This window comes from Notothenia coriiceps, unplaced genomic scaffold (genome assembly GCF_000735185.1).
Source record: "Notothenia coriiceps isolate Sejong01 unplaced genomic scaffold, NC01 NC01_scaffold00026421, whole genome shotgun sequence".
Classification (NCBI taxonomy): Eukaryota; Metazoa; Chordata; class Actinopteri; order Perciformes; family Nototheniidae; genus Notothenia; species Notothenia coriiceps.
In genome coordinates, this window is record NW_011359122.1 from 510680 (window position 1) to 524809 (window position 14130).

At 41.8% G+C, this 14130-nt stretch overlaps 3 protein-coding genes across 5 annotated transcripts in view; 1 reads left to right on the forward strand and 2 right to left on the reverse strand.

Moving 5' to 3' along the window:
- LOC104956931 (E3 ubiquitin-protein ligase HUWE1-like) overlaps positions 1-8433 on the forward strand; it is a 26347-nt gene extending 17914 nt beyond the window's left edge. Inside the window, exon 22 of the mRNA XM_010784511.1 lies at positions 8426-8433. Within this exon, the coding sequence (XP_010782813.1) occupies positions 8426-8433 (8 nt within the window). The remainder of the gene's footprint in view (positions 1-8425) is intronic.
- On the reverse strand, positions 5148-7438 carry birc5b (baculoviral IAP repeat containing 5b). Its single transcript, XM_010784409.1, has 4 exons — positions 7166-7438; positions 6194-6303; positions 5483-5600; positions 5148-5387 (listed from the first exon to the last, which is right to left on the reverse strand). The coding sequence occupies exons 1-4, from the start codon at positions 7289-7291 to the stop codon at positions 5301-5303; spliced, it is 441 nt and encodes a 146-aa protein (XP_010782711.1). The 5' UTR covers positions 7292-7438; the 3' UTR covers positions 5148-5300.
- A 905-nt stretch (positions 8434-9338) lies between the features above and the next one.
- On the reverse strand, positions 9339-12890 carry LOC104956850 (E3 ubiquitin-protein ligase HUWE1-like). Of its 3 annotated transcripts, none has more exons than XM_010784407.1 (9): positions 12759-12890; positions 12513-12672; positions 11941-12148; positions 11619-11797; positions 11437-11526; positions 11093-11253; positions 10893-10935; positions 9779-10141; positions 9339-9589 (listed from the first exon to the last, which is right to left on the reverse strand). In XM_010784407.1, exons 1-9 carry the CDS (start codon positions 12879-12881, stop codon positions 9354-9356), a joined length of 1563 nt encoding a protein of 520 aa, XP_010782709.1. In that variant the 5' UTR covers positions 12882-12890; the 3' UTR covers positions 9339-9353. The 3 variants fall into 3 exon arrangements, with proteins under 3 accessions (XP_010782709.1, XP_010782710.1, XP_010782708.1); XM_010784408.1 differs by having other exon boundaries at positions 9827-10141; positions 11941-12169; XM_010784406.1 differs by having other exon boundaries at positions 11941-12169.
- Between the last annotated feature and the right edge of the window lie 1240 nt (positions 12891-14130).

The window sequence follows — 14130 nt, forward strand, 5'->3', positions numbered from 1 at the left end:
AAATTGTCTTAAGCATTATTGCTCTCAGTAGACACAAAGTTGGGTGTACTTTCCTTGCTTTGTTGAACTAGAACTGTTGATGTACAAACCATCTTTGGACATGTATTACTTAAAGTTGGATTTAGGAGATCAATTGCATATATTCTGGTATTGCCCATACTGCAGCTACTTGCCACTCAAATGTATCCTAAATAACTTTTAATTGAAGACCCCCCTCCCTGAAATTGATGGACAAAAACCATATATACATACAATACTTTTACTGATTGGAGCATGACACAAACTCAATGGACTCTGACAATAAAACAGTCTTTACAATGGAATGACAGAAAAACTTCACTGTCTAAATACAAGACTGAGAAAGGTGTACTTGGAAAATTCAAATTAAGAAAGGGATGTAAATAAATACAAATATCTGAAACGTATCTAAATATCAGTCTGGGCCCATATTTGCAAGCTTTAGATGGCTTAACACAATTTTCTTAGCTTCAAATTTTACTTTAGTTTAACTGTTTTGGAATAATCTAAAACTGAGCTAAACAGTCTGATGGTTGATAGATGGAACCAGATTCTGTATACATTTTATTCATTTATATTTAATTGCTTCCACCATGTTGACCATGGCAAATACCATCCCTCCATCTTCTCATAACGCCAGCCCATGCCATCTTCCATTGTTTACTTCTGTCGTTTCCCACATCTCTTTCTCCATCCATCTCCTCAGTCTTTCTTCTACCAGCTGCTCCTCTAAGTCTAGGGCGTCTCCGTTTCGGGCTGCTCCACCTCTCAACCTGGGCACTCATATCCCCATGTTCCCCACAGAGGCGTGTGTGTCTCTATGTGTGCATGTGCACCGTGGCTCAAGGGGAGGGGGGATCACTGTGTCTGCCCCAGCTTAAAGGCAGTGGGATTACCGGCACACAGACACTGATTAAAGCCTTCCAGCCTCCTATGGCCCCATTAATACAATCTTAATCACAATGCTTTATCCCTCCATCTAGCTCCTATGGATCAGGACCTTTTCATTTTAGTGGGAGTCACTCTTGTTTGGCCAGTGGATTAAGTGTGCTGCACACAGAAACAAAAATTTGAGCACGAGAGGAAACAAGAGCAAGCTTCACTCCTCACTTCAAGAAGTTATCTGTTGTTATTTTGTCTTTTTTTCTTGGTGAACCAAACTTCCTCTGCCAAAACAGTGAAACATAATTTCATGATGCCAAAAGGGTTCATGCTTTTAGCTTATTCACAATAATGCAAATAAAGATTAATAAAAAAACATTACCAAAAAAGTTTAGGAAATCAAGAGTTGAAGTGCTGCATCACTAATTCTCTGGGCTGATGTCTGACATGACCTCACTCCCCCGGGGGTCCAGCCACAGGTCGTGCTGTGCTGCCTGCGGTCTCGGTCAAGATGGTATTACAGAGCATGTGTTCCCTTCCCATTAAGAGACCTCCATGTCCTCACCATAGATGAGAGCCACTTGATACGCAAACAGCATTTTTAAAATCATTTCGACATACATTGTGTTTGGTGCAACAGTAGAATACAAATTAAAAAACAAATATTAAACCTAAAAAGTATTTCAAGCTAACAAAATGCAAATATTTCCTCCAAATTACGATATGATTATTAATATTTCTTCCAAAATGGTCCCACACTGCCTCTTCATCAGCATGCCCCAATCTCCAGAGACTGTCCTGTATCTCTGGGTTTTGTAATCTTGTATCCAAAATTAATTTACGTGGATTATTTCTATATCCACCCACTCATGTATTTGGACTCAGGAGGATAATCCACATACCCTGCCCCCACCATGTTTGTGGAAACAAAACAGCAAAGACACAAAGAGGGTGTACGCCAGCTAACTCTGCCAGTACTTTCTCACAGGCCAAATGTCTGCCTGTGTGTAAAGCTATGTGTCATTCCTATGCCAAGGCTGACACACAGGAGCAGAGAGGACTAACTTGTGAATGGGGAGCAAGGACCTTGGTCACCTCTTCTGCCCTCTCCTTCTCTTTCCTCTTCTCCTTTAACCTCCCAACACACTAATTCCCCTTTCCCTCTCTCATCCCTCTCTTACATGCTCTCACTCTCATCTCTGTTGCTTTCCAAATTGGCCCAGCTGTCCATCAGCCCCCCCGCAGTTCCCCCAGCTGTCTGCCCTCCCCAAACGAGAAGCCCCACAACAATACGGGTCACAGGTCAAGAGAAAGAACAGGCTGCGTTCACAATGGACCAGTGGCGCCCAGTAAAACAATCGCTCCCTTTTTCTCCTCCAGCCTTTCTCCCCTGTTGCCAGGACTGGAAAAGACAAACCTTTTGGAGAGGTAGCTGAAGAGGGGGGAAGTCCTCTTGGACAACAGCTTTAGAGGCACCTTCCCCTTCTTACAATTGCCTCACTGACCACAATGATAAACACACTTGAACACACCTCTTGCTCTCACCTCTTCATCTTTACACTCAGCCTCCCCGCTCTTTGTCTGTTTCAAGTGCAATAATTTCCCTCAACGCAGTCATTAAAGTCAAATTGAGACTTTTGTCATTAGTTGAGTGATATAAAGGTGTGAAGGAAACTTGCCAGTTTAACGTGATCTGGAAATAATAAAACTAAAGTTTATTTTCTCGCCATTCACCTTTAGAATAAATTTTTTTAAATGTACTGAGGACAGAGGTAAGATCATTTCCCCAAAAATATTTAAATATTTTCAACATCTATCGTCTTGTCTCTTAACAGAAATCTGGTTCTTTTCTCTCTGTGTTAATGTGGATGAATTATTTTAAAAGGAGAATGTGCCCTACAGTGTTTTGGCATGAGCTAGATGTGAAAATGGGACATGTGGGTGAGAACAGCAGCAGAGGTTTAGAAAAGCCTCTGACACATTCACCTGTTCCCCAGAGCTGTTTTCCCATGGCCCACAACAGCCTCCCGTCTGACCTGATAGAAACCCAGAGCAAGCCTCTGAATGACATAGAAACACAGACACACACACACACACACACACACACACACACACACACACACACACACACACACACACACACACACACACACGCACACATACACGCACACACTAGAAATAAGTTCTCCTTTATTTTAGCTTGCAACTTAATCTTAATTTCTGTACAATAGAGTCAAATGTAATTATTTTGNTTACAGGGAAAGGAAACACTGAAAAGGGGACACCTAATTATAATGCAGGGACAAGTAACTTCGAAAGTCCGTTTGCTTTGCTATAATCTGTCAGTAAATTCAGAAAGATCTAGAAACCTTCACAAAGCTTGGGTTTCAGGATTACTGTAAAGTCTAGGCTTCTCTGTAAGCTACGTGCCAGCCAATATAATCTTTTATCCTGCATTGTTTTTTCTCAAGTGCAACAAGCTATACCTAAACATAAACGCATTTACAGCAAGACAAATGTTTAATTTCTTGGCACTCAGACGTGATTTGCCGTTAAGCACTGTTGATTAAGGGTGAAGCAGGTCAGGCGAGAGGCTAAATGCTGATGTCCTTCATTAAGGCAGTGCAGTGTATATGGCATCAGGGGAGAGGGTTTGGTGATAGATGCTGATGAGGGGAAGCATTGGAGGAGGGTGGTGGGAGGAACCAGGCGCAGGAGCAACAGATGGGGCCTGATGGAAAGCTCAGGTTGTAAACTTTCTGTTGGTAACATCTGTCCGTTTGTCCATCTGCTACATTCACTGTTCAGTTTGTTTAGCGGAAACTCATTAATTAGACAACAGAACCCTTGGTCACAGTATATTAATTAAATCAGAAAACAACCAAATCCATGTGCAGTAATGCAATGCTGATTCCTATTAAGTGAATGACTAATTTTAAATACATTTTGATTGGTTTATACTTAAAACTGCTTAAATAAAACTGGGGTAAGGGAAAACATATGAAGCCAAGCTCCCACCTTAGTTATGATCCAATCAAATCAACAGTGTTGCACCATTCCCACAGATAAGCCAACATATCACATCTGTTCCGCTGAGGGATAGAAGTCATGCTGATCTCTTTGTTCATTTTCTGGAGCACATAAACAAGTGGATGGATGTATATAAACCCTGATTGGAGTTACATTAGCAATTACTGTAAACACTCCTTATAATCTTCACACTTATGCAAACATCACATCACTTGCCTTACTGAATGTCAAACCAACATCTCATCAGTTAACCATTTGAAATTGTATTCTGGTAGCTAAATGCATTTTAAATCAATTATATTGGAAATGACTGCAACATGTGAATGACTGAGGAAATATCTCGCAACAGCATAGACTTGGGAATATAAAACGCACTCCCTGAAAAGTTGAATAATAAAAGTTTCATTAGAAATGTTACATCACCTAAGGGTACTTATTTGGCTAAAAATAGTCTCACTTCAATTTGTGCTGCAGCACGCAGATAAAGGAGAATTAAGCAGCTGATCTGGGCTCAGTAGCCAGAGTGTTACATTAGACATTAATCCAGAACAGTGGAAGGTTGGAGGAGGGATAGCATCTTTTAATCCTGCACTCCATCCAGCCAAGCCTATACCACCACTCAGGGAGAGACTCAAAATGGAGCCAAACACCTTCCATGTCTGCATAAAAAAAATCAAGAATTTTCACCAACTTTGGCAAATAATATTCATGTTAGACTTTTGTTCTTGAAAAGCAAAATAAGAGCACTGAAGCAATACAGTGCATGGAGCTTTCTTCAAGTGTTTAGGGCATGAGCACCTTTTTCACAATTTCCATTGTCAGCAGCAGTACCCTTAAGGGTTTTTTAAAATCTCAGTTCTTCTCACAGGGTTAGGCAAGTGTCCTGGCGAGCCCGCTCAGAGCACACTGTCCCCTATATGTAACAGATGTTAGTGGGGCAACAGTTGGTATTGAAAGGGAGGGGCTTCAGGCCATCTGTCCAGGGTCAAGGTTTGAAAAGGGGTGGTAGAGATGGTGGCACGTTCAGGAAAATGGTAAGTATTTTGTTGAAAAGAGGGAATATAGCCCACATTGTAATCCTGGTCAATGTGCGCTTTCATTTCAGATTTCCTTTGTGAAGGTTTTGAGATTGGGAACTCCAGAAAGTGTGTCTGTGACTTAAAAAAAACGGCAGGTTTAGAGCTAAAGCACCATCTTGTGGTAGAATACAGTACTACAATTGAAGAGTAATATTTGGAACAACTTTATTGATATGTCATACTACCATTAAATACAAATATTTAGTCAAGACTAAAAGCTTACGCTACACCCTTAAGATTAGTGTTGCTATAAAATGACACAACAAAGACAGGAAGTTTGATTTCAATCAGTTAAATGTCAAACTGAGATATAAGTCTCCCAAGGGTACGGTCTATGTCCTCCCGCAAATATGCCATCTTCTTGTGACAAATTTTTTTCTAGGGGAAAAAAAAGCAGTGTCAAACCACCACTGTGTGAATATTCAAACAAAACTTCACTGCACACAATCTACACAGATTTTAGGAACACTCACAAGGTAGACCTTAAGCCTCTCTCTTTCCATATGACAGAAATCAGCCGCGGTCATTTCAGTGAAATCTTTTTTCGAGGTTAAGAATCCACAGTTCGGAGAGCGTTTCAAGTGTTCAGACCTGGGCAGAGAAAATGTTACGGAAGAAGTTAGTTGAAGGGTCACAGGGGTATTTGCTTCAACACGTTCCTACCATCTATGGTCACTAACAATAACCAGCCACTACTGAGCAACAACGTCTAGTAAATGTATCATAATATAATGTAATCTTAGATAACAAACATTTGGAATATGTTTCATTGTGCAGAAACGTTTGCCCATGTGGGATAACATTAAGATTATCTACAGGAGAATACATGTTTGAAAGAAATAGAGAATGGCCTACCCTAATTATATTTGTAATTGTCATCTGCAACTTGAAGTTTTTTTTTTCCCCCTTAAATAAAGACAATTCAATGATAATGTGGTGCATTTCAATGAACCAGAATGCAGGAAATTAGGTGTTTGAATATCCAAATTGCCTGGGGAAGGACAGCTAAAAAGTTTTTGGGCAGCCTCTTTTCTTGTCATTCACCTACGGTCATGTTCTTTATATAAAAATGTGTCTTGTGACGGCAACACAGTGATTCCGAGGAGAAAATATAATCTTCAGTGACTCAAAGCACCAGGATATATATAAGATAAAGGGTTATCTTATAGGAATGCTTTCCTTACATGGGATCATCATCTGGCTCCCAGCCCTCAAGTTCGATCAGACAGAAGAAACAGCACGCCACATCAGGCTCATTCTCACTGGGGCAGTGGACAAACCCAGCCTTGGCCATCTGCAAAGACAAACAAATCAGTCACAGATGTCATAATGTGTACCCTGTAACATAAAGAGTTTTATGAGCTAGTAACTCAATGACAAATATAAGTTGATATGTGCAAGAACAAAAGAACTACATAGCTGCAGGGGAATTAGTGTCAGTGTGAAGTAAACGTTCGGATGATTTGGCTCTTGCGGGGTTAAGAGCGGGTAGCATGAGTGTTGCTCCTTAAGGGAGGTGCCAGCAGCCCATCCATCATGAAAAGACTAGGGTGGGCAAAAGGAAGGGGCTATGTGCACCTGACACCTGATGCAATGAAACTGAAGCTGACACCTGCTTAACTGTAAATCACAAGTTGTCACAACCTTAGATGAAAGCTGTTGAGAATGTAAACAAGGTTTGGGTGTTTCAAAAATAATTGATTAGTCGAGGCCATGTGTAGGTTAATGAACATCAAGGTTTCCAAAGATCTTAAGAGCCATCTGACACATCCAGAGTAGAAATAGAAGAAAATTCCACATGAACTTAGTCTGACCTTGTGTTGGCCCTGTCTGACCTAAGTGCACTCCAGTAGCAGAAATAAACTATGTACATTAACTTAAGCATTGCAAGTAAGCACTGTACCTACAGTACAATATTATGGTACTTTATTTGTAATTTCCACCTTTTTATACATTTCTCCACAAGGTACATTTTGGAAGTCATGACTGTGTCATTTACTCCACTACATTGAAAGCGTCAGGTACAGTAACTTTACAGATCCACATTATTAAAACAAAATTAAGAAAAAGTAATTAACTATGAATCAATTGTTTCTGAATGTATGCTATAATTAACTGCTGCGATTCCTCGAGACACAGCGGCCTCCAGTCCTTACCTTTTCAGGAGTGCAGTAACAATCCTCTCTAAATGGCCAGTCTACATAGCTTTGTTCGCGTGATTCATAGGAATGCATTTTGTCAAAGGCGGCAAACCTGGTGGACAATACATCTATGCTTGTCATAACTCCAGCAGAAAAACGGCCTCAACTCGAGTTATTTCACGGTGTAATTGTGGACGGTATCCTAATGTGCACACATGCTGACGCTGCTCTGACGCGGCTCAGGTGTTTCCAATTTGGCCTGATTCAACTCGTGTTCAGGGGGGGCGGGGTTGTTCTGGCTGGGGTCACGGGACGTCACTCCACCCACACGAGGTCATATCAGGTAGGCTACAGGAACTAGCAATAGGTAGGAGGGTCGAGCCCCTACACAATTATAGATTTTTAAAATGTTGCTTTGCTCTTTATCATTATTCAGTTAGTCGTTCTTCACTTTTCAGATGTGTTTGTTTGGTATATTCTTCATGTAGGACGACCGCAAGACAGCATGAGGTAGCCTATAATGTTTTTGTTTGTTTATGTGTGCGATTGAGATTTGTCGATTGAGAGTTGTTTTGTATGGAGCTATTTCAAAGTCATAAGTTTTGATCATTAAAAAAAAATGCAATTTATTTGAAAGTTCAAGTTTTTATCCTGAACTTTGAAAAATACTATGATGTATTCAAAAATAAAAATAAGAATTTGAAATCATTTTTCAGGTGGAATATTATTTTGATTCAGTTCAGCAATTTTTTTTGAATAAAATATTTATTTTCAGATTTCACTTTTATATTTTGATATTTGAATCCTTATTTTTTTCAGTTACAGATTTTTCGTTTTCAGATTCAAAACAATTATTTTTTCAGTTTCAAATCTTGTTTTTTCAGGTTTCACATTGCTTTTCACCTTCAGATCGTTTTTCACTTTCAGATCTTTTTTTTTCGCTTTCAGATCTTTTTTTTTCGCTTTCAGACTTTTGGCCCTGATGTTGCGTGGGGGGCGGGGCTTAGCAAAGAGTAGTTTGGCATCCTGAGTGGCAGGCCTCCCTCTGTCATGTTGCCTTCATGGATATTAGGTAGCGCGAGAAATATAACTCAATACTTTCTATACACAATACTCCCGTGATTGGTGGTAAACTGATACCAGCGTCAAAGTTCCTTTAAGCAAGCTGTTGAGCATCGTAATTGGCAACAATCAAGGTATAAGAGCAATAAACTGTGCTAGAATGTGAAATTACGTATCCGCAATCAAGCATTGTCCTTCCCCACTTCCACGTAGCTCCATGAACGCAGCATTGGCTTGGTTTTTGCGATCAGAATCAGATTACCAACAGATGGAATCAACAAACTGATTTACTACCTGGGATCCCGCCCAGAAGGGAAACCGACCAATGGAACACTGCCAACTCACTGTCTAGCTCGCTCAGAAGTGAACTCTGTGTATAAATGTTGTGATCATTTTGAAGATCGGCGCTCGGGAGGCGTCAGTCTGCTGTCACGAGAGGCCGGAAGAAGAAAGTGAAGTCGGAGACACGCTGCAGAAAGTTCAGAGAGAGTCGGAAATCATCGAAACATACAGAAACGGTAGCATTGGACTGGTTAGCATAAACTGTACATTGACTGTATCATCATGTCAACCAGCTCAGATGGGACCCAAAGAGCTGATATGGAATGGGAGGAAACCAAAGCTGTGAGGAAGAAAAGGGCTTTGAGGGAAAAAGTTAGCAGAGCAAGAACACAAAGTTGGTCGGATTGGTCGAGTGGAGCAGGCTTAAACAAAAAACCAAAAAATTTTTGGTTTTTTGTTTAAGCCTGCTCCACTCGACCAATCCGACCAACTTTGTGTTCTTGCTCTGCTAACTTTTTCCCTCAAAGCCCTTTTCTTCCTCANGTGTGCCTTGGCAGTCTCAGCAGATTCAGTCTTCCCAGCCTGGTGCAGGTCTACAATTTTGTTTCTGGTGTCCTTTGACAGCTCTTTCGTCTTGGCCATAGTGGAGTTTGGAGTGTGACTGTTTGAGGTTGTGGACGGGTGATTTTCTGGATTTTTTTTTCTTCTCATTTTGTCTCTCATAGTTGAGGTATACCTCGGATGAAAATTACAGGCCTTTCTCATCTTTTTAAGCGGGAGAACTTGCACAATTGGTGGCTGACTAAATACTTTTTTGTCCCACTGTATGGTTATCTAGGCAATAGATGCAGTTGAACATTCATTTGGTCACGGATGACACTGACCCAGTGTCTGCGTCTGTGTGCCGGTCAGTCAGCCCACTCTCCCTACTGCCGGACAGCTCCTGAGACAGCTGGGCGGTCTGGGCAGGGTTGGGAGCCACTTCTTCCTGAGTGGTAGAGGCAGGGCTGCTGGTATCCATGGGGGACCCTTCCAGTTGTGAAACACCCACCACTGCAGGCTCTGAGGTCTCCACGATGTCTGGACTTAGGGAGGCTAAAGAGAGAAAAAGTGACGTTTAGGTTAGAATGGCGTGAATCAATGTTCTGTTGTAAAATTCCATGACCAATTGGTTCATATTTCAGTGTTCAAAAGATGTTACCAGCTTCAACATTATGTACATAACAAATGTGTAACCTAACTGTTGACCTGTCTGTAAATAGAGAGCTTTCAAAGTTAGTCTACCTTCCCTGCCTTCATCCAACGCTCCTCCTCCCCCACTGACTCTCTCACCGATTGTGGCTGCCGGGGACATTTCCATCTGAGATGCCTCCGCTTCACTGTTTGGCCGGTCAGCTGATGACAAGGCAGGAAGACCCGCCCCTGCTAGAGCAGCCAGTGAGCTGGCATGCGACTCAGCCAGTAGGAGGTCAGCGATTGGCTGGTGGACCTGCTGACTGATGGCAGTCTCCAGGGAGACCAGCGCCTGTTCATGAGGAGCAGGTGTGGTGGGAGTGACCTCTCCAGATGGGGGAGCAGTGAGGAAGCCCTCTGAGACCCTGGGTGGGTCCAGACATGACACTGTGCCACCCTGAGCCTGCTCACCCTCTGCAACATCCAGAGAGAACAATAGTGTGAGGACAAGCTTAGCTCTTTAAGAAATATATATATATGGAAAAAATGACCATAATTTGTTGAGTGAAAAACAGATTACATATATAAACAGTAAAAATAAGCATTTAAAAAATACAACTGAATATTTTTGGCAGGGGACTAGCTCTTTGTACCTTATAATTACTCACAGCTACCAATGCTTACGCCTATACAACATCTCAGCCAAAACAGCTCCAAACCTTTTCAAAGCAGTAATAACTAATTGTTAGGAATGACTAGGCACACATGCAAAACTGCACAAACAGAAATAGCAGTATTTACATTTGTTATTGATCCTGATTGACATATATGGTAAGGGCCTGCACTGAGGAAGGCAGTAAGTTGTATAGTTATCTCCTGAACGGGGTGAACAATCCTTATCCCCAACAACAACACAACTTACTACCTCACCACAGCACAGCCAGTGCAGTGCAATGGATAAAATATACACATGAGAAAACATTGTAGTTCAGAGAAATCAGATGGAGATGTCCAGCTGGTATAGCGTAGCCATAAGAAAGACAGTAGACTGTATAGTTATCTCCCAGATCTGGTGTGATCCTAAAACTATACAAACTACTACCTCATCCCACAGCACGCTCTGCTGGCTGCTTCTCTCTCTCGAGGCCGTCACAGATGTTCCATTCCAGACAGAAATTGTAAACATTACGACATACAGAAACAAAATGTATTCATGTGTCAGTACCTGCAGTGTTCTCAGCACCATTAACTGTCCCCAATCCAGAACCCTATGAACCAAAAGCAGTTCGTATTAGCAACAAAGTGAATAAAAACGCCAAAAGACGCATGCACCTCAAGGTAGTAATGCACAATATACATTATTTGTATCGGCAACGCAATGTCAACTTGTGTGATAAACATAATGCCCTAAGGGGTTTTGTTTACCTGCAGGCTCTGTTCCCTGGCCTGCTCTGCTCCAGAGGCCCTCCTCTCATTCTGCTTAGACTCTTCCTCTTCAGCCAGCTGCCGCCTCCTTTTCTCCCGACGCTCTTCCAGTTCCTCATCTCGCAGACTCTCCAGATGCTGCAGGATAGGCACCTTCACCACTGAAAGCAGACACAGATGTTAGAGTTCATCCCTGGTCCTTCCACGTCCAAACAATGACACTTATGTTCACCTGTTGACATGCTTTTGACCATAATAAAGACACAGCTGTACACTTGGATGTGTGTGTGAACAGAAGTCATTAAGCCTTGTGCATTGATATCTGCATAATACAATGGACCTACCTGCTACACAGTCGTGCATACTCTCAGCATCGAGCACTTTACACTCATCTGTCCATCTTGTTAAGGCAGTGGGAATACTAGAGAGGGTGCCTGGAGGGACAGAGAGAACACTCATGTTAGGAATGAAGGCTTATAGTCATTCAGTAACTATGACATCAATGATAACCCAGAGTGATTCTCACCTGCTTGTCCCCCGGTACTGCTCTGCTCATGGAAAAAGTCATCCAACAACTCGTCATCAGAGCGTGCAATGATGTGCACATCCTCATTTCCCACCAAAAGGCGGGCTCGTCCACGAGATTGCAGAGGCAGTGAGCTGGACAGCTGCAAGATGTCTGCAGCAGCACTAGGGCCCAGCAATCTGAAGAATGTAGAAGAGGAGGAACAGACATTTTAATGAGTGTTATCACTCAAATAAAGAATGGCGGTGTCAAAAAAACCCACAAAGAATAATGAAAAAATAGATGTGTTGTTGAACGAAGAAACCAAAAAACATGCTTTTACCTTTGCAGGATTAAAGGAGGGTTGGGCTGGCGGTTGCCAGGGTAATGGACATGGATGGTGTGTCCACTGTTGGCAGTGAGCTGTCGCAGTGTCCGCTGGCTGCGACCCATGCCCTGTGCCAGGCGGCTGCTGGTGCCTGCCACGCCCAGGGTGAGGGAGCCGTGGTCCGCATGACGCACCATCAGCGGGTGGGAGCTGGGGATGTTGCCTGGGGAGGGAGGGATGTCAGCTGATGGAAAAATAACAGAAAACAGTAGGCAGACATTAGGGGGACAGCTCTGGACGAACCCCGAGTTTTTTTTTTTTGGGATGTCCTAAACTTTGGTGAGGAATATGAGAATAACTACTTAGGATAAGAGGGCTGACCATTGTTAATCATGTATACCTCAAAATGTGATACAGGGATTAAGACTTATTCCTTATTTTTAAACAGTGGGCTTCATTATCAAGAAGGGGGAGCACTTTATCTGAATAGGAAGTGCATTTGTAACAAACCACAGTGGATCTTAATCAAAACTAATTCTACCAAACAATCAAATGTACAGATATGGGTAATAAATCCTCCTGCTTACCGTTGTTGGAGAACATGTTGTCAAACTCTATGATGAGGTCATCATCCCTGTCAAACCTTTCGAAGCGGATGTGAGGTGCGGCATTGATGTCTGGGAAGTCCTCATCCAACTCCATCTCTGAACCTTCATCATCATCATCCTCATCTCCCTCTTCATCATCCTAGAGAAAAAGCAGCAGCCATGAGTGGTAAAGAAAAAAGCAGTAATCGATATTTGTCAACTGAACCTCATTGCATGAATCCATACCTGATCTTCCTCCTCTTCCTCTTCCTCCTCCTCCTCTTCATCCTGGCTGTCTTCATCATCATTGCTGCCACTAGAATCTTCCTCCTGGGTGTGCTCCTCATCCTCTGGTTCCAGGATGTTCATGGAGTCTGATGAAGAAAGAAACATGGAATCTCACACAGGGTTCCTGCAGGTTTTGCCAACTCAAATTTAAGACTTTTTAAGACCACTTTGAATAGAAGACCTATTTCACGGCAAGAAAGTATGAAGGAAAATTGCTATGAAAGAAGAAATACGTCCCATAATTACTTACAACATAAGAACAATGAGCAATGACTGAACATAACACCATAACAGTACAGAACTGTGTTAGAAAAAAGATTAGGGGTGCACCGAATGGGAAATTCTTGGCCGAAACCGATACCGAAAATAGGAAACAGTTGGCCGAAAACCGAATGCCGAAAATGATTAATAGAAATATACATATTTATAGATATATATAAATAATGTCTACGTTTTTTACTAATGTCGTTCAGCTACCTGATTATGTAAAAAGACATGATTATGGCAAAACTTAAATAAATAATCACTATTATGGGTCCATAAAACATTTATTCAGCACTTTTGAATGCATACAGTACATTAATTCCAAGTCAAGTGCATTTTCTTTTCTCTGTAGGATAACTACAACAAAGTGCATTCAGAACAAAGCCAAGGTGCTTTAAACCTGCATAAACATCTAGGCCAGTAGGCCTACAACAAAATAGTGTAAATAAAGACTGTAACAGCCAGGCCTTCAACAACAACAAATGCACCTATAAGTTTGGTAACCTAACGTGTTGTTGTGATGACGTAATCAAAACGCGGCGACAAGCACGGCGCGCGACCATGCTCGCGGCTGGCTCACAGCCAACATGTCGCTGCCGCTTGGAGATATTTCAAAATATCAGAGAAAGAGGCGCGGATTGCGATTTGTAAAATGTGTTCAGCTGACATTTCTCGAGAGGGTGTAACTGCAAAGACTTTCACCACTTCGGGATTACTCCACCACTTGAAATCAAAACACCCGGACAAATATGCGGAGTATGATCAACGTAACCCTGTTCTCTGACATTCGGTGATATTTTTCCGGTGCTAAAAAGCCGAAAGGACCTTTTTAACCATAAAAGAAAATATAAATGAGATGTTTTCACCAAAGGAAAAACATAAATCACAAAACATTGCCTTTAAAAAACTAAATAGGCGTACATTCATACATTGATTACATGTATTTAGAACAAACAAATAAATAAATAATGTAAATGTATTCAAGTTTAATGTCACGATTCTCGTGTTGTCACGTTTTTAGTTTTGTGTGTCTGGTAGTGGGTTTTTTTCTTTTCTCCTTGTCATG